The 20,624-nt window shown below is 35.9% G+C and overlaps 1 protein-coding gene across 7 annotated transcripts in view; it reads left to right on the top strand.

Annotated features, from left to right (window-relative positions):
- Positions 1 to 20,624, top strand: part of ASPH (aspartate beta-hydroxylase) — a 523,279-nt gene that overhangs the window by 319,456 nt on the left and 183,199 nt on the right. For all 7 annotated transcript variants that reach the window (XM_069100008.1, XM_069100007.1, XM_069100009.1 and 4 more), the window contains 2 exons: positions 12,657 to 12,749; positions 17,336 to 17,410. In XM_069100008.1, coding sequence (XP_068956109.1) covers positions 12,657 to 12,749; positions 17,336 to 17,410 — 168 coding nt within the window. The remainder of the gene's footprint in view (positions 1 to 12,656; positions 12,750 to 17,335; positions 17,411 to 20,624) is intronic.

The following is a 20,624-nucleotide window of genomic DNA, read 5'->3' as shown; positions in this document are numbered from 1 at the left end:
CACTTAATTCCATTGTTGCTTAGAGCTAGAGTTTTTTTTTTTTCTTCACACATTCAGTTTCTCCTACTCTCCTGGCCTTGAATCATTCAGGTGCCACCTGTGAGGGTTTTCTAAGAATTTATATAAACAACATTTTTATCTGTTTCACAGGTCTCTGTGGCCAAAATGTACATCACCTTCCGGCCAACCTAGCAGCAATGAGCCTCTACATTTAAATAAGCTGATCTTCAGATAGTAGAAATTTGATCTTTCCAAGATTATACTTGAACCATTTACAGCTTGAAAGAATCCATCAGAGCCTGAATTTTGCAGTCCTAACATTTTAGCACCCATGGTCACATGTGTCATGATAAGCATAGTTATCTGGAGGTCAGATAATATGTAGAAGAAACAAATTGAGTTTGAAAGGATGCCCCCTTTGTGCTCCTATTCTTTCTCAAATTTTTTAAAAATTTTTATTTAAGCTATATAGAGAAAGGCAAAGACTGGGCAGGTGGTGGTTGTTGGAATTTAGGTTTAAAGAATACTGAAGGAATTTTATTCTGTATTTCAGAGGGGAACTTTGGCACCCTAAGTCCTGGGGCTGTGAAGTGAGAAACAGGACTAGGTTGGGCATGTATATATGTGTGGGATGAGTATCAGGGCATAAATAGAATGGGGTCAGGGCATATTGACTTACAGTTTTGGTGCTGGGGAAATGGCAATATTGGAGGAAAATTGTGGAAATAGATGTTTGTCTTTCCTTTCTTCCCCTTGTCTACTGACACTGACCCTCGTATTAGTGTGGGAATAAGATGACTGACTGAAGATGGTTTGTACAGATTATAAAGAAGTAGCAAACAGTAGTTAACAGAGACCTTTTCCAACAGACTTTGAGTGTGACCCACCAATTCTGAATCCACCTCACTATACTATCTTGTTTATTGTTTGGTTGTTTTAACTCATGTCCAACTCATGACCCCAACTCAAAACCCATGTGGTTTTCTTGGCAAAAGATACCGAAATGCTTTGCCATTTCCTTCTCCAGCTCATTTTGCAGATGAGAAAACTGAAGCAAGCAACGTTAAGTGACTTGCCCAGGATCACATAGCAAGTAAGCATCTGAGGTCAGATTTGAACTCGGGTCTTCTTGACTCCAAGCCCAGTGCTCTCTATCTACTGTGCCACCTACAGCCTTCACATGATTCTCATTGGACATCTTTTTAAAAAATTAAATTTTATGTTTATTTTTAATTCACGTCATTCATTTCCACAAGATTTTAAGTTACAACTTTTCTCCCCCTCTTTCCCCTACCCACCACCCCAAAACAGCGATTCCACTGTATACCTCCTCCCCCAATCTGCTCTCTCCTGTATCCTCCCCCATCCTCCCTCCGACTTTCTAGTAGGGTAAGATGGATCTCTATAATCCGGTGCCTGTATATCTTGTTTCCCACTTGCATGTAAAAAAAAAATAATATTTTTTTAAGCATTTGATTGTAAAACTTTGAATTCCAGATTCTTTCTTTCTTCATCATCCACCCTTACTGGAAAGATAATCAATTCAATATAGTGTAGTTATGCAAAACATTTCCACAGTAGATATGTTGTGAAAGACTGACTATATATATTTCCCTCTATCCTATCCCTCCCCCTACTTGTTCTGTTTTCTACTTTGACCCTGTCCCTTTTCAAAAGTGTGTACTTCTAACTTCCCCCCCCCAACCTGTCCTCCCTTCCATCATCCCCCCTCTCATCCCCATCCCCCCTACCTTCCTGTAGGGCAAGATACCCTATTTAGTGTGTATATCATTCCCTCCCTAAGCCAAATTCAATGAGAGTGAGGTTGACACATTCCCTTTTGCCTTCCTGTTCTTCCCCTCCATTGTAACAGTTTTTCCTTGCCTCTTCTATATGAGATAATTTACCCTATTCGATCTCTCCCCATCTCCTCTCATTATATTCTTCTCTCACTTCTCAATTTCACCTTTTAAGTATCATCCCTTCCTATTCAATTGGTCCTGTGCTCCCTGTTTATGTATACCTGTACACATGTATACACACACTCACATATATATTCATATGTCCATATACCCTTCTATATAGACATATATGTATATACACACACACACACATATACACATTTATATTCTTTCAACTATTCTCATACTGAGAAAAGTTTCATCAGTTACAATTACTGTTTTTCCATGTAGGAATGTAAATAGTTCAACTTTGATAAATTCCTTATGATTTCTTTTCCCCATTTGCCTTTTCATGCTTCTCTTGCTTATAGTATCTGAATGTCAAATTTTCTATTCAACTTTTTTTTTTTCATCAAGAAAGCTTGACAGTCCTCTATTTCATTGAATGACCATATTTTCCCCTGAAACATACTCAGTTTTGTTGGGTAGGTGGTTCTTGGTTTTAATCCCAGGTCCTTTGACCTCTGGAATATCATATGCCAAGTCCTTCAGTTCCTCAGTGTAGAAGCTGTCAGATCCTGTGTTATCCTGAATGTATTTCCACAGTATTTAAATTGTTTCTTCTTGACTCTTTGTAATATTTTCTCCTTTGTCAGGGGACTCTGGAACCTGGCTATAATATTCCCAGGTGTTTTCTTTTTGGGATCTTTTTCAGGAGGTGATCAGTGGATTCTTTCAATCTCTATTTTGCCCTCTGGTTCTAAAACATCAGGGCAGTTTTCCTTGAGAATTTCTTGAAGGATGATTTCTAGGTTCTTTTTTTGATCGTGGCTTTCAGGTAGTCCAGTAATTTTGAAATGATCTCTCCTGGATCTATTTTCCAGGTCCGTGGTTTTTCCACTGAGATATTTCACATTGCCTTCTATTTTTTCATTTGTTTGGATTTGTTTAATAGTATCTTGATTTCTTATAAAATCACTAGCTTCCATTTTTTCCAATCTAATTCTGAAGGAATGATTCTCTTCAGTGAGCTTTTGAGATTCGTTTTCCATCTGGCAAATTGGGCTTTTTAAGGCATCCTTCTCCTCATTGGCTTTTTGAGCCTCTTTTGCCATTTTCTTCAGTCAGGTTGTTGGCTCTCTTTTCATGATTTTCTTGCATCATTTCTCTTACCAATTTTTCTTCCACTTGTCTTATTTGGTTTTCAAAATCCTTGTTAAGCTCCTCTGTGGTCTGTAACCAGTTCATATTTTTCTTGGAAGTTTTTGTTACAGGAGTTCTGACCTTGCTGTCTTCCTCCTGTTCCTTGCTTTGATCCTTTTGGTCCCCAAAATAGGAATCTAAAGTTGGATTTCTGTGCTTGCTTTGCCTGCTCATGTTGCCACTCAATTACTTGACTTTTGAGCTTTTTGCCACAGTAGAATTCTGCTTCCAGAGAGGAGAGCTTTGTCCCAAATTTCTGGGGTTTTCATAACTTCTGGAGCTATTAGTTGGGTGCCCTCTCTGAAGCCTCCACCAGCTCTGGCACCTGGTCACACACCCCAGGACCTCCACCCTAGACAGCAATCCATATCCAAGCAGGTTAAAGCAAGAGCAATTACCCCTCAGACTGGTGCTTGGTCCCCCTACAATCTGCAGGCCAGGAGCTCTGAAGCAGCTATGATGCGTGCCTTAGCTGCTTCGCCCCCTGGGGGCAGACTACACTCTCAGACCCCCTGTTCCCAGAGTCCACACTGAGCTCTTGCTTTGCCTTTGGTATTTATGTGTTGATAATTCTGGAAACTGCCACAGCTACTGGTGATCTACTCTCCCAAAGTCCCTCCAGCCATGGCTGGTTGAGAAGCTAAAACTCGAAGACTCTTGAGGGGCTGGGCTCTGTTCCCAGTGCACTGTGATGGACCCTTCCATCTTCCAGGCTGCCTTTAGCGGGAGATTTGTTTCTCTTTATCACTTTGTAGGTTCTGTAGCTCTGAAGTTTGTTTAGAGTCATTTTTATAGGTATTTGATGTGGTTATGGGGGAGCACAATTTTCTTGCTTCTACCCTGTCATCTTGGCTCAGCCCCCTCATTGAACATTTTTAAAGGAGTTTTGTGAATACCTTGATGAAATATTTACTTTATTTGTAGTATATTATTCGCCTAAATAGTATCCCTACAGGGAAATTGAAAAAAAAAAGTTAGCAAAAGTTATATCCGCTTTTAGCTCCTTAGACAAATTTGTTTTTAGCTTGAATTTAAGCTCAGTAGCCTCTGCTCAGTAGTCCTGTTCCAGTGGTCCGTTGTGCTATGGGGAGGACCCTATATTCTTAGAGCTTGTGCTAGTACAGATTCTAACAAACTAGAAAGACTTCATGTATGGGCCTGATGAATGACTGCATATCTGTCGTCTGGGAACCAATCTAACTAATTTTAGGAAGGCTTATCCATCGGCTGACCGCAGAGTGATACATTTTTTTAGTCACAGCTTTCCAAAAGCATTGATTAGCCTGCAGAGAGCTTTCAGCTGGGTGGGTGGAAGGAGTGGTCACACCAAAAAAAAAATCACAAATCCTTCAAGTGTTGGAAGTAAGCTGTGTAAGTATAGTGAAATCCTACTCTTTTCTTCCTCTGTAGTAATGTTTAAGAAGGTATATCTGCTTTCCCAGTTGGGAAAGTGGCTTATTAGGGTGCTTTCCATTCCAATAGATATTTAAATGCCTACTATGTGTTATGCATTGTGCTGAGTTCTGTGCATATGCTTAATAGAAAGACCTGCCCTCAAGGAGCTTTCATTCTAGAGGGGAACACAGCACACAGAAGAAAGCAGGAAAGGGAGGGTGGGAATGATGCAAGGGAATCTTTTTCTGTGGAATTGAAATCAACAGCACATTCAAAGTGGAGTGAGCTTAGTCTACTTTCTGCCCTATATAAAGTAAGGCATTAGGAGGAATTTGGTGCTCCACCCTCCACTTTTCCAGTCTAAGGGAAAGGAGGCAGAGGGAAGTAGAGTCAGTCAAGGCCTGAGTTAGTTTTGGTGATGAGTTTAGGAGAATTGAGCTAGATTGTCCTGGAAGGGACATCTTATTCCTTGGAGTTGAAACCAAGAAAGGCAACAGGTACTTTGTAGCTATTGAACTTTTGACTCTCTATAATAGTTTTAAAAGAGAATGGGAAAGTTTTACTTCTTTTAAGTGAATTTTAGCTACATTTTAGTGAACTGTCCTTTCCAGGACCTACTATTCCTATAACTTTTGGGTATAGCCCTGCAGTTTCTGATTCTTGACTCCCTGGACTCATCATCGTCATCATCATCATCATCATCATTTAATGTACTGCTGCTACTGGTGCTAAAAAAAAAGGCATATAATGTACTCTGTTTTTAGTTCCTGTGAAATATGTAATTCTTGATTAAAAAGCACCAGTCTATGCAATGCAAGGAAGTGTTGTGCCAAGATAATCATGATGTATTAAATTTGAAATGGTTGATCTGTTGTGTCTTCTAGTATGCTTTGCCAGTTCCTTCCATTTAAAATGAGAATGCAGCAAAAATGTAAAGAAATTGAGAATATTAAAGAAAATAAAAATATAAAGACTGGAAAGTAGTTATGAAAATAAACTGTTTTAGAAAATGAATGGATTTTATTTTAAATTATTTTATAAAATGAATAGAAGGCATTTTATTTTAAGGAATTTCATGCTTATTGGATCACAGCCCTATAGCAAGAAGAGACCTCACAGACCTGAGTTAGTTTAACCCTCTCAGTTTTTAGATAAGAGAGTTGAAGTCCCTGACAATATGAATGACTTTCCCAGAGATACACAGTTAATAATCCTGTATTTGAGCCCATGTCCTCTGACTCTAGAATCAGAGTCCTTTTCGTTAGAGCCACATGGCTTTCTCTGAAGAGCCACTAGGTGGTGCAGTAGATAGTGCTGCGCATGGAGTCAGGAGGACCTGAGTTCAAATGCTGAAGTTTACTATCTATGTGATCACTCAATCCTGTTTGCCTCAGTTTCCTCATCTGTACAGTGAACTGGAGAAGGAAATGGTAAACCACTCCAGTATCTTTGCCAAGAAAACCCCAAAATGGGGTTACAAAGTGTCTGACACGACTAATTAACTAAACAACAAAAATGCTTTCTCTGAAAATTTATCTGAAAAGCTAAAAATTTTAACCTGGTGAAATGAGGGATAAATATTGCTTAATTTTTTTTTTATATTCTGAACTCATATGTGTTAAAAAGAAAATCCAAATGAGCATTTCTATGTACACAGCATGATACAAAAAGAGTATATGAAATTATAAAGCACTGTTCCATATTGCCTATTTTTTTTTTTTTTGCCTTTTGGAGGGCAATTGGGGTTAAGTAACTTGCCCCAAGTTACATGGCTAGTTTGTGTGTGTGTGTGTGTGTTTGTGTGTGTTTGTTAGGTGTCAGAGGCCTGAACCAAACTCAGGTCCTCCTGACTCTGGGGCCGGCACTCTACTCACTGCACCACTTAGCCGCCCATATTGCCTACTTTTTAAAAATAAAAAGTATACAGTAAATTCAACATGTTCCTTTTAAAAACTGTCATGCTTGTCTGTGCTTCCTTCTGAATTTTCTTCTCTATTATGTGTTTTTAAAAAATGTTTCACTGGCTCTTATTTTTCTTCTCTCCCTAACTTTTGATAATCACTGTTTCTATGTCCTGCAGCCTCCAACTTAGTTCAAAACAGAAAAAGAGAAATTCTATGTAACAAGCCTAGTCACATCCACACAGTGATTTTCAAAAGTGCATGTATCCTTCCATTTTTTTAAGTTCTTAATTACTCTCTTAGGACTTGGGTAATGTGTTCTAATAGATTCTCAGGAGCTGTTGATTATCATAGCTTTGATTAGAGTTAAGTCTCTCAAGTTTTGTTTTTTGTCTCATATATTCTTCTGCTTAATTCATTCTGCTTCAGTTCCTATTTCTTAATTTTCTCTGAAATTGCTTCTTTTGTCATTTCTTACAATGCAATAACATTTCATTACTTCCATATAGCACAGTTGATCTATTCCCCAATTGATGAAAATCCCCTTCATTTCTGGTACTTTGCTTTTTATTCCTTCTAAAATACCCCCTTTAGAATCAGGAAGTTTGTCTTACTTGCGTCTTTTCTTTCTCAGGTATTATTCTCCTTCTTAACAACCCTCTTTCTTTGTCCCTACCTATTTCTCTGTGGAATTTGCTATATTCCTACACTCAGTTTTTTTTTGTGTGTGTGTGTGAAAATGTTTGTTTATTCCACCATCTTTGTCTCTTTCAAATGAGTGAGTTTCATCCAATGCCCCCCTTTCTCTTTCTATCTCTCCATGTTTGTATATTCTTCTCACATATCCCAATTATGAAAAAAAGTATTGTTACACTCCTGTTTTTTTCCTACTTCCTGCTTTCTGCGGTAATGTATTCCCTTTACTCTCCCATTTCTTTCTCCTATTAAATTCCTCAGAAAAGCACTATTCTATTATTAGGTCTTCTGTTTTTTCCTAACTCCCTCAATATTTTTTGAGGACTCTGCACTTCTGAAGGGATGTGTTTTTTCCATTATTATAGTGTTATAACTTCATCATTTTATAGCCCATCTCATTCCAATACATTTATCTTTCAAAGTTTTGCTTGACTTTTGTAGTTATATTTCAAAAGTTCCTTGTCAAGTCTCATCTTTTTATTAGGAATGTTTGAAAGTCCTCTATTGCATTAAAAGTTTATTCCTGGTTAGATTGTACTTGACTTTATGGGGTTATTCTTAGTTGTAAGCCTATATCTTATTTTTGGAGTATTGAATTCTAGATCTCATAGTAGATATAGCCAAGTCTTATGTTATTCTGACTCATTGCTACCCTGTTTTCTTTCTGTGTGCAGAATTTTTTTTTCTTTGATGTGGATTTTGGTTATGAAATTCTTGGGACTTTTCCTTTTGATCTTTCTTTCATGGGGTGGATTCTTTATGTCTTCACTTTGACCTCTGATTCTAAATGATCTTGGCAGTTTTTGTTTATGATTTCTTAAAATATAGTGTTAGGACTTCTAATTGATTCTTAAGTTATTTCTCCTTGATCTGTTTTGCAGGTTAGTATTTTTATTCCAGACTTACATTTTCTCCTAATTTCTCTAATCCTTTGATTCTGTAGTAATATTTCTTGTCTCTTTTAAGTTGTTTATTTCTTTTTGGTCTGTTGTAATTTAAAGAAAGACTGTTACGTAAAACTTAGCATTATCTTTTCTAATCTATTTTTTCTCCTTATAATTTTTATTCCAGAACTTTAACTTCATTTTTTATTTCTTTCATTTCTTTTACGTATTCATATAATTCTTAGGGAAATTAACTCTTTCTTTTGAGTCTCTGCTTGTAGTTTTTATAAAATTACCCTCTCAGTTGAATTTTTGGATGTCTCTGGGTCTATAATAATTATGACCTATAGTGATTTTCTTCTGTTTTATTCCTTTCTTGGCCCTGTTTCTGCCTCTATGACTTCTAAACCATGCTGTCTTATCCTGGAATTTCTCTCAGTGCCATTGGTTCTACTTAACCCTGCAGCACCCAGGTGAATAATCACCCTGAAACCTCAGTATGTACTATCTTTATGTAAGGCCTTCCCACTTTTCAACCCTTGTTGAGTTTCTCTTAGAGTATCTGTTTTGTGGAATGGCTCCATTCCCCTCTAACTGTACTCTTAGAATCATGTCTACCTTCATCCCTTACCCCATCTCCTTTTTAACTCTTGTATATTTGATGCGTAGAAGAACCTCCCCTCCCTTCTTTCTGTCTTTCCCTCTCTCCTTCCTTTCCTCCCTTCCTGTCTTTCTCACTTCCTCTCTGAACTGAGCTTTGTACTGGTCCTAGGCTCCAGCCCCTGATATGGTTTTGGGTAGGTAGAATGGTCAGCTCTTCTTGGTCTTGTACCTAGTGCTGACTTCCCTCTTCTGAGATATGAGTACTGCCTTGCCACAACTGCATATAGTCATATCCGTTTTCTTTCAAGGCTCATTCTGTGGGTTTTCAACCACACTGGAGGTTTCTTAGGGAAACTCTTTACTGTTGCTGCCTCTGAATGGAACTTTGTAAGATATAGTTACCTCTGCCCCTTTTCTAACAAGCATTCTTTCCTGAGCAGAATTGACTATGTAGTTCTGTGGTTGATCAAACCACTTATAGTTTTTCAATGGATTTCTTGATCATTATTTGGTCTTGTCCTTAGTTTTTTTTTTCTTCTAAAATAGGTATTTGGAAGCTAGACTGCTTACCTTCATTCAGGTAGCCATCTTGTCTGGAAAACTCAGGGATAAACATTTTTAGAGACTATTCAATCCTGTGTGACTCTCTGACCTACATAGTTACTAGTGTTGATTGATAATAAGCATTAAAAATTTTACCTCTATGTGAATTAATCTTAGAGGTTTTAAACTTGTTTTATGGAACTTTTGCTTTAATTTTTATTAGCTTTAAACTATGAATGAAAACTTTTAACCCAAGAACATAGATTAAAGCAGATTTCTGGAATCTCATTAATAGAAATTACTTCCACATGTTTCAGGTTTATAGGTAACTTGGGAGGGAGAAGAATATTCTTGGATGGGATATTCCAGGGATCCCTGCTATTTTGGATACTGAGCTATTGTTTAATTTTGTTATATCCTGTCCTTATTTTCTGCCTGTGTTATATACTATTTTTAAAAAGATGAAAAAAATTTTGGGCTTCCTTAATCCTATTACCTGTTTTCAGAGTTATCCTAAATCTTTAGGAATTCCAATGTAATCACAAAAACGATGGCAAAAGGTATAATAGAGAAAATAATAAAGAAAAAAATAATGAAAAATATGACAGTTTTTTAATGGTTAGAAGTGAAGTAGAATAAAAGAGAAAATTCACTCATTGGAGAAGTATTACTGCTTTTAGCAGCTATTGCTCTATTTTGTTTGAAAAAAGTCTACAATCAGCATGAAATTCATTCCCATGAGGAACATCCTGGTAAATATTTAACAACTAGCTCATGTACACATGACACACTTAATTTACATTAACATTTTCTCTATCACTTCCTTAAGCCTAGACCAGGGCTTAGCACACTATTTGCAGGAACTAAGAATGGCTTTTACTTTTTAAAATAGTTGTATTTTAAAAAGTAAAAGCCATTATTAGATCTCAGGCCTTTACAAAAACTGACTGAGGGCAGGATTTGGCCTTTAGGTGTAGTTTGCTGATCCCTGTTTCTAGGCAATTAGCATAACACTATATGAAGTGCTAGTATGTAGCTTAATGGTTTCTGAGATGAAATACTGAAAATTGAACAATTGTCATTTGTGGGCTGGTATAGTAGGCACAACAAGGTGGTGCAGTGGAGGGAGCTCTGGGCTCAGCACCAAGAAGACATCTTTATGAGTTCAAATCTGGACTCAGACACTTAATAACTGTGAAACCAGGCAAGTCATTTGATCCTGTTTGCCTCAGTTTCCTTGTCTGTAAGATGAACTGGAGAAGGAAATGGCAGATCACTCTAATATCTTTGCCAAGAAAACCCAAAGTGGAGTCACAAAGTCAGATGTGACTGAAAAACAACATTGTAGGTACAACTGGCTCCAACAAAACATTAGTTTTTAGTAGATTACTGTTATACCTTCTTCATACAACTGAAAAGGGTTTAGTATTCTCACTCTGATCTCATTAACTGCATAGAGTTAGGATTATTGGGGATATATTAACAGCATAGAACTAGGAGCATGGAAAGGGGAAAGGGGATTGTGGCTACTGGGAAACGTTCTATATCCTTATACACTAAAGGAATTTGGGATTTATTGCCACTGGTGTTATGACCCATTGTTATTTAGGAAAGTACTTAGAAGTAGAGGAAGATTCCATGACCAGAAAATAATAGTGACTCCTTTTAATTAACTTTAGATTTTTTGGGGGGATAAGTAGTTAAATTGAAATAGGAGGAATTCCTTCTGTGCTAAAGGCCTTCTCTGCCTTTATCAGACTCTTCAAAGCTTTACAAGGTATGTGGTGTGGTGAGGTAAGAAGAAGGGAAGTATGAATATATATTTGTGTATATTTTACTGTGAGGACAGACACAGAAGAAGGAACAATAAAAAAATTGAATGGAAGGAAACAAAAATTCTGGAGAATAAAGGAAATTAGAAATTAATAGAAACTTTCTGTCTAAAATTTTTGTTTTAGAGTTGGTTATGAAGCCTTCCTGAATACTGTATTTACTCTATTATTAATAAATGCTGAAAGGAAGTACAGGGTATGGGTGTGTGTGTGTGTGTGTGTGTGTGTGTGTGTGTGTGTGTGTGTGTGCATGTCTATGGAAAGCATGTATTTGTCTTTCCTTTTTTCCAAGTGAGAAGGACCTGGGATTCCATGGGGAAACACTATAATGAACTACAAAGTAGAATGGACCAGCCTAAATAGGGAGACTAAGCTACACAGTAATAGGGAACCTGAAGTTTTTTTTACCCCTCCACAGCAACCACTGGACCTTGGACCACTTGTAACTAGTTTTTCCTTTTTTCTTTCTCCATCTTCTTTTTAAAAGAATTCTGCTCTAAAAAACAAAAACAAAAAACATTAGATAATTGAACATTTCCCCATAAATCACAGAACATCAAGCAGTGCAGAATTTTATCTAAAATTATGAAGCAATTATATAGAGCTTAACATTTTTGATATACGGTCAATCCAACATGTAACTTTCAAAGTTGTACTGTTTGTAATTCCTTCTGGCCTTCCTTTGCATTTTAGGAGGTCAAGTTGGGGGAATGTATCCCTTCCCCATCCTCCTTCTTCCCCGCATGGAAAGGAACAACAAAACCTTCCTAGTATATATACATAGTAAAACAAGGCAATGTGGTGGTACTTATAAATCAGTATTTGTGCCACTGAAATTTTCTTTACTGATTAAAAGACACACATGCACATATACATATAGTTGAGATATTAGGTTAAAAATATTTTTTCCTTACTTGATGCTGTTAATCTTGTTTACAGATATGTTTATCAGACCATTATTGGTGGTTTAAGAGCAATAAATAATCTGTGCATGATATTTTTCTTTTTAAAACATTTACAGGTTTTCTGTGATCTCTTGCATTTTTTCAGTGGTATTTGAATTGGACTGTTGTCCATATTTAGTTATTACACCTATGATTTTCTGTAATTAAAAGTGGAGTTGGAAATAAAATCACCATTTTTTTTTTCAGATATCAGATATATTAGTACTTAGTATTACTATAGTGGCATACTTTGTAGGTAACCTATGGAATGAGAGAACATTATGATTTTATTTTGCACATCAGTTTTCAGTGTATGACAATGTAAAAACTGAAAAAAAATTCACAGTATAGTGTGTAAAATATGAGTTTGAAACTTGAATGTATGTTCCTATTAAAATGTGCTTAGAAATTAATCTTTAAAATTTTTTTTTATGGGAAATACTAGATAATGTGGATAGTAGCTAGATAAAATTCTTATTTTGAATATAATTTTTCTTTTGGACAACCTAAATGTAATTCTAATTAGTGAAAAGGTACACATTCAAACAATGTCTTTTTCCTACTATAGTTTTAATTTAAAATTATATATTTTCTAGGTGGAGATACTAACTCTTAGAAACCTTTCCAGATAGTCTCTAAGCAATCTATTGGAAATGTTTGTGAATATGATCTTTTTCCTGGTCTAATATATATTTGAATAAAGTTTTCCATTTTCACAAAAAGCCAAAGTTAACTTTATGAATGAAAAATGCAGGACTTAAGGAAAAATCTGCCTCAGCAAAGTCAGTCTTACCTGGACAACCAGAGGACCACATACAACCAGAAGATCAAGCTACAAGAAAATTAGGTAAGCTTATCCTATAATAAGATCTCCCATATTCGCCCCTCCCCCCCTTCCCTTTGCTGCATTTTACAGTTAGAAAATTAAAACCCAAAGGTTTGAAAGTTTGTTCAAGGTCACAGAGTTAGTAAAGCTGAGGATGAAAGAGTATCCTGACTGTTAGCCCAGTGAAAGTTTTACTATATTATGCCACCATAAGTCCTTAAAATTCAAAATGATTCTCTTGCCTTAATTCTTTTCCCAAAATTATTTTTAAAAGTATTTTAAGATTTTTAAGTATTCAATTTTATTTTTTATATTTATTATTTTATTATGTTTTAATTATTTAATAGTATTTTCCAGTTACATGTAAAGACATCAAAGTTTCAAAATATACATAAATTATATTTTTTGTGAGAAAGCAAAATGATAAAAAGATGAAGAGTTCATCTCTGAGTGAGGAAAATCTAATTTCATGTCCTGCCACTGACCTAACTGTCCATGTAATCCCTGGGCAAGCCTCTTAATCTTTCAGTATCCCAAGAGTATAAATTGGAAAACAGGTGCTTATTTGTATTTTTATTGATTTGGGGTTCCTAGACCAGGATCTCTGAATTGGTTTTTTTAAAAATATTTTGATACTCATTTTAATGTATTTGGTTTCCCTTAAATACCTACATATTTTATACATTTTTCTGAGAAAAGGTCCATAGACTTCAGTGGCCTTCCAGAGGGGTTTATGACACTACAATTAAGAGCCCCTGTGAGGACAGTAGAGGCACTCACATGCTCTACCTCCTGACTGTCCCTGCTATTTAGACTTCATGAGATACCCAGAACCTTATCAAAGATAGCTACCATTGCACAGGAGGTACTCAAGTTCTTTCCTCACATTCTCCCTTTGGCTCCCTATGCCTCACAGGGAGCTTGTCTCTCTTAACTTTTCTGCCAATGCCTAATCCCTTCCTTCCCAATTCTAAAATTTGTATTGTCAAAGCTTCACACATATGAGGTACTTAATATGTTTTTTTTTTTAATTCATTACTTACTGATGGTTTCCTCCACAAGTGAAATCACAGGCCTGTACAAAAAGAAGTTATACTATGATAAGCCTGCAGACTGAGAAATGACTAAAACGTTTTAAGAAGTAATCATTAAGAAATTTGGTTGTCTCTCCCACTGGTAGTTTTAGGCACTACACATTATTTACTGATAGATTTAGGTTTGATATCACAACTTTCCCCAACAATTTGAGTTATTAGTGTGGAAGGGGACATAACTTTCTTTTGATAGAAAAACATGTTATAGGAGAGATTCTTGTTCTTTTGCCATTCTTTCTAACAGATATTTTTTGATCATGCTATTTGAGAATTGAGAGAGCAAAAAATCATTTCTAACTTGGCATTAGAATGGGACTCAAGAAGAAGGTACCAGATGAGCTGGATATTAAATGATGGGAATAATTTCCCTAGTTGGAGTTGTGGAGGAATATTTAGGTGTAGAGAATGATATAACAAATGAATCTCAGAATCCTGAGATTTTAGTGTAAGAACCTGCTGAGGCAGCCCTTCTGCTTTTGGATCACTCCAAATTTTTCTTGCCTGAAGCCTTAGTTTACCTTTGGGCCAAGCAGATTCCATCCTTGGGCCCAGCAAATTCCATCTTTCGGCCAAGCAAAACAAATCAAAATCACCAGTCTGGAATTTGAATCTGGTAACTTTAAACTCCTTGAGGCTAGCTAGCTGATCTCATTCCTTAAGGAGATAAAGAAATACTAACTACTCCTTTGTCAATATGTTAATGAGTCCTATTGATGTTACCTTTGTTAACATCTAATACACATTCCCCCTGCTCTTTCTGACTTTGCCATCCCTAGCCCTTGTTGCCTCAAACCTACACTATTGTAAGAGCCTGCATGTTTGTTTTGCTTGCCACTTGAATCTATCCTCTACTCAGCTGTTAGTAATCTTCCTAAAGCACATTATGTTCCTCTCCCCCACCTCCCCCCCTTACTTCTACTAAATAAACTCCAGTGTTTCCCTATCACTGACTTCTAAGGTCAGATATAAAATCATCTGGCATTGAAACCCCCTTCTCAACCTGTACCCTTCCCCCAGTCTTGGTACTGTTTGTAAAATAAGATTATTATTAAAACATTTTCAGAGTTTATTGACTGCTTTGCCTTTAGAGACAGAACCCCAACAGATGTTTCAGAGTTGGGAATGGATGCCACACTTCTAAGGCATAGCAAGTAGTTTTTTAGCTTGACCAGAGAATAAATTACCTGGAGTAGTGGGAGAAACTGAGAAGAGTAGTAGATAGCTAGGGTAAGCAGACAGAAGGGCATGAAAACTAGGGAATTGATTCAGGAAGCAAAGATGTGCTCTCAATGTTCCAACAGAATAGTAATATGATTAGATTTAATCTTAAGGATAGTGAATCCAGTAACATTGTGAATGGATGAAGTGTTAGAGGCTAGCCTGAAAATGAATGGGGCTATTCCTGTAATTTCAGTAGTAATGGGATTCTGTTTCAGGTTAAGTGGCAGTGGGCAAACAGGATGTAGAAAGATGTCATAAAAGATATTAGAGATGTTGAATTGTCAAGACTAGGCAGCTTGATTAGGCAGCTAGATGGCTTATTGGATAGAATGCTAGGCTTGGAGTCAGAAAGACCTGAGTTCAAATCCTCAGATGCTTTCTAGCTGTGTGACATTAGGCAAGTAACTTAACCTGTCTGCTTCGGTTTCCTCATCTGTAGAATGGGGATAATAATAGCATGGTCATTGTGAGGATAAAATGAGATAAAATTTGTAAAGTACTTTGTAAACCTTTAGGCATTATTTTATATTATTTTATTATATATATTATTTTATATTGTATTATTATTAGGCTGACATTACTATATTGGTGCTGCTGTAGAGGTAAATCAAGGCTTTAAACACAGGTCAGTGGGTAAATTATGGTATCTTTGGGAGAAATAAATATAATGAGTTAGGTTATTAACCTTAGACACATCTTACTTTGATCATCTCAATAGGTGATAATGATGAGGTGCTTGGGCTCCAGCCCTAAGACCATGTCTCTGGAAGCCTCCTGATTTCTCAGTAGGCCCCAGCCCTGTGAGAAAATTTTCTCTTGTTGCAGAACACATTTTCTTATCAGAACAGACACAGGGGTGCCTGGTCCAAGTATTTTTGTCCTTGGTTGGTCCAAGGACTCTCCCTTGTGCCAGATCCTCAAGGTTCAGGCCTCTGACAACTCCCTCAATGTCTGGTATCAACAAAGTTATCTCTGTAGACTCCTTGCACTGTCCCATTCATAGATCATAAGCTCCTGCACCCAGAAGACACCTGTACCCCTAGATTACCCAATTAGAATCCTTGGCATCCTTTCTCTTGTCCCTTTTCTATATAAAACCCTAGCACAATTCTCACTCTTTCTCAGGTTCCCTAAGGACCCTTGCCCACTTTTGCTAAAGCATGTTGAATTTATTCCAGGTGTCTCTGCCTTGGTATTCTTGGTGTCCCAGCACTTCAAAGTTCTTCAATAAGACAACCCCTTTTACTTTTTTTGACTTCTCATTGACCATTTGTAGCTGTTCGACATAGTTCAGGGAAAAAAAAAAATTATGGAGAGCTTCCCCTCTGCTGTGGTTCCCAAGTGAGTCTAGGACTTAGTTGTTCCTTCTAAAAAGACCTTGTTTTGCATACTTTGGCTTGTAAGTTATTATTTTCATCTTTTTCCTTCCTGGACCATTTATTTCAAGTAGAACCTGGAATTTTTCCTTTTGCTAAATACTTATATACTATAAGGTAGACAGACGCTCATCTTATTAATATACTGTTGGAAATTATCTTTTTTCATAAGTGGGTTATTTTTATTTGGTGATGTATTTGATTCTAATTCAAGCCTGCTAATATAGAATCTGATAATTGAGTAGTCATTAAAAGAAATTCGAAGAAAATATTTTGTTTAAACATTATGAATCTGTCTATAGTCTTTACTAGCTAATAAAATGACAGGGTGGAATTTTGGGTTATAATTATAAGTTAAATTGAGTAAGACTTCCCAAATTAAAATAGGCAGGAATAAAGGAAGCTTTAATTAATTTTTTAGAAGTCACAAAGAAGTCTTGAAAATTTATTTCTTCTGATAGCATCATACCAGTTTTATCAAATTAGCAGATCTTTTTTGCTCTAAATATCTGTTTTGTTTTCTTTGCCTCCCTGCCTGCCTATTTGTCTTTCTCTCTACCTATTTTTGCCCAAATTTGTGACTTTATTGATATAAGCAGCTCCTGGTGAAGAAACATTTTCTCTCAGTGCAGATGCTGTTCTGTAATTAGGACACTGAGAGGTTCAGTCACTTTCACAGACTCGTATGTGTCAGAAGTGGACCTTGAACACCAAGGACTTTTTGACTCTGAGTCTGACTCTATTATTTGCCCCACAATGCCTCTTAGAGAAAAAAAATACGCATTAAACTAATGTTAAATTAATATACTTCATTGCCTGAAGATTTAAAATTTATATAAATTAATTTCATGATGAATGTTGTACAAGGTTTGAAGTGTTTATATTTTTAAGTTTTTTTAACTTAAAAAACTTTTAGAACACCAGAATGTTGAAAATGAAATAGAAGAGAACATTGAGTTTGTCCTGAAAGAAGCACTGCAGATACAACATGGTATGAATTAAAATTTATTATTTTGTGATTATCTTATAAAGGTTATGTTAATTGGGATTCCTGACTTTGATTGTTCTTATTTTTTTGTCATTAAGTATTGTTAAAAGCAATATTTCCTAAACTAATTTGACCACAGAACAACCTGGAGATTGCAGTGTTCTAATAGAACCTTACTCTGGAGATACAGAATACCTCATGATAAAGAGGGGTTGGGGATTTATTGCATTTTTGATTTACAGAATAACAGTGTATATAGAACTAACCACATGGACATATTTATACTGATATCTTGGTTGTGATACATAGAAAGCAGTTTGATTTGTTAGATATAAAAACAACTTTTTTTTATTCTGAACTTGATTTCCCAACTGTATACTAATACACATACACAAACACACATATTATAAACTGTACCTCACCCATTTGGAACGGTTTTAAATCTTGAAGTTTAAAAGAATAAGGGAGAACCTCAGAGCAGTGATCATTTACAAAATGACTCAAGATAGCTTGGTATAGGGACAAGACCACTGGATTTGGGAGCAATAGACCTCATTTTGAATCTTGGCTCTGTTAGGTATATGAGAACAAGAAAAATTCATTCTACACAGTAGTTATTTAAACCCTTGTGGCCTCAGTATCCTCGTGATTAAAATGAAGAGTTTGAACTAGATTACCTCTTCGAGCTCTAATTTTGTGATCTTATAGCTCAGAAATTATACATTATTGAATGTAATTGGTGAGTTTGAAAAACCAAAGGATATGCAAAGGTTCTAAAATCCCAGTCCTTAGTGGTATGAAAGTCTTAGAATTACAGGGTAAGCAACAGTGAAAGGAATGGAGAAATGAAATGAGAGAAAAGGAAAAAAGTAATAGAAACTGTGATGGGGGTCAGTGATCAGCTATGAGAGAAGCAAAAAGGGATAGGGTGAAAGAAAGATGACTGCTATCCATGTAGAAGGAAATGAACAATGGTAAGAATAGCTTTTCAGTGTAAGGGAAAAATGACCTTAGATTACTCAGGACCCATGAAGCAATTGCTGTCCTATAACAAAGGCACCCCATCTGTGCTTTGCCATTTGTGGGGGACTTTCCTTGAAAGGGCAAGTTATTGCAAATCTTGCTCATTTCACTAGCCTTAGAGGACATCCATGTAATGTCACATTGAAAACACCTGACCATAACAAAATAGTATGATGTAGACTTTTAATATAATACAGTGTCAGGTTCAACTATAATAGATAAGACTGCCAAAATCTGTCATTTAATATTCTTGATCCTCGGTTTTACCATTCGCAAATAGGGATGATAGTGATAGTACCCACCTCACAGAATTGTTAGGTTTATATGAATTAGTGTGAATAAAGTACAAACTTTAATGGATTATGTAGCTGTCACCTATTCCTAGTATATTGTAGATACAAGGCAAAGATAAACAGTGATGAGAGATCAGCTTGCAAAGAGGTTTATGTAATCATGTCATTCTAAACTCACAACCACCCTGTGAGTTAAGTACTATAGATATTAGAAGATGAGGAGAACTGAGACCTGAGTGAGGTTTGGTAGCTCCTGTTCCTAAAGCTAGGGAGGATAACAGACAGAATTTGATTCCAGGTCTCTCCTGACTTCAAGTCACACATTTTTATCACTACTCTATGCTTCACTACTCTATGCTTTCTCTCAAGCATAAGAAAGTCATGTTAAGCTTAAAACCAAAGAAAGAGTTGTATATAAGCTAATTAAGAAGGATGGCTAGGGAACAATTTTGATCTATTTATTTGCTTCTTATATTTAGTCATTCAAATTCTTAAGAAGTAACCTGTGTATAATATGTTGTGACATCAGAAAGAATAGCTGGGCACATCCTTTGCAAATTTTTTAAAGGCATCCCACTGGGTATAAGCATATCATGTATCTAGCTAAATTGAGATGACATGGCCATGTTCTATGTGAGTGCCTCTTAGTGAAAAGTTGGCAGTGACAATCCCAATAGGAATTAATGGTAACTTGATAGAGCCAAAGATTTTTCTGAGAAAATTCAGGGCATTGAGGTCTAGATTTTTATTTTTGGTAGGTGACTTTGACATTTCAAAGGCAGGTGTGGTAGTAGAAGTCTCTCTTCACACAAATATATGTACACACACATATGTGTGTATACACATATACATGCATAAATGTAGCTGTTAAAAAAATAAAGTACAATTTTTTTCAAAGAACTTCTTAAATGTAATTTCTCCCCTAGTTTTAGAGAACTAGTTTCTGAACGCTTATACAAGGCTGCAAAAATTTGTCTGTTTTGGTGATGCTTACCAAATTTTATGCTAGCATGCTCTGATTTTAAGCAGGGCAATGACTAAATTCATGTCATATAGGTGAGGATTACTATAAAATGTCTGTGGTGTTTGGGTAATTATACTATCTTAGAACATTCAAAAGTACCAATATGGACCAATTGTTAATTTATTTGAGCTAATGTATAGATAAACATATCTTGACTGGCTCTGACTTATTTTTGTATCATAAGTGAAAGATAGATAATTTTAGAAGTGAGATTAACAAAAAATTTTTTCTTATAAGATACTTATAGAGTTCCTTGAAAGGAACTAGAATTAGTATCAGAGAAGGTTTTCTTCATTATCCAACCATTGTTACCTTTTCTGTAATAATACCCATGTGGAGCCATCCTGTGGATTAAAATGTGAAAAAAAAAGATAGTTGATCCAGTGTGTAAGCACTATATAGAGTAATATGTCAAAGATTTTATTTTTAATATAATTTTTGTATATTGTTCCTTTTAAGATAAACATTTAGTGAATTTGGGGGAATGGGAGTGGGAAATGTGGCCAGGTGCAATGTTTTCAGAAGTGCCACCTCTGATGAAGAATTTTGCAGACTTCTGAGTAAGCCTTTACAAAATACCCTAAAATAGCTTCTTTGACATATTCAGAAATTTTCTTCCTCACACTCCATTAGCAAATACAGTGCAAGTAGATAGAAAAAAAGGTAAATTGAAACTGACAAAATGGAGTCTTGTTAATGTTACAAGAGTGGATGATGATTTTTTTTTTATGATGACTCTTGAATGCTTATAAGCAAGGCAGTAAACATTTCTTTCTGAAAGTTTCTGTCAGAGCTGCTTTACTTTTTATTTAGTAATTAATTTTTCAATAAGGTAGCCATAAAGTCTCTTGGTTATATAAGTAATCCATTCCATTTG

The sequence above is a fragment of the Petaurus breviceps genome, unplaced genomic scaffold, assembly GCF_028583685.1.
Source record: "Petaurus breviceps papuanus isolate PSGF00001 unplaced genomic scaffold, PetGlider_PUasm1.0 38, whole genome shotgun sequence".
NCBI classification, from domain to species: Eukaryota; Metazoa; Chordata; class Mammalia; order Diprotodontia; family Petauridae; genus Petaurus; species Petaurus breviceps.
The sequence above is the reverse complement of the archived record's forward strand: the minus strand, read 5'-3'. Positions and strand labels throughout refer to the sequence as shown.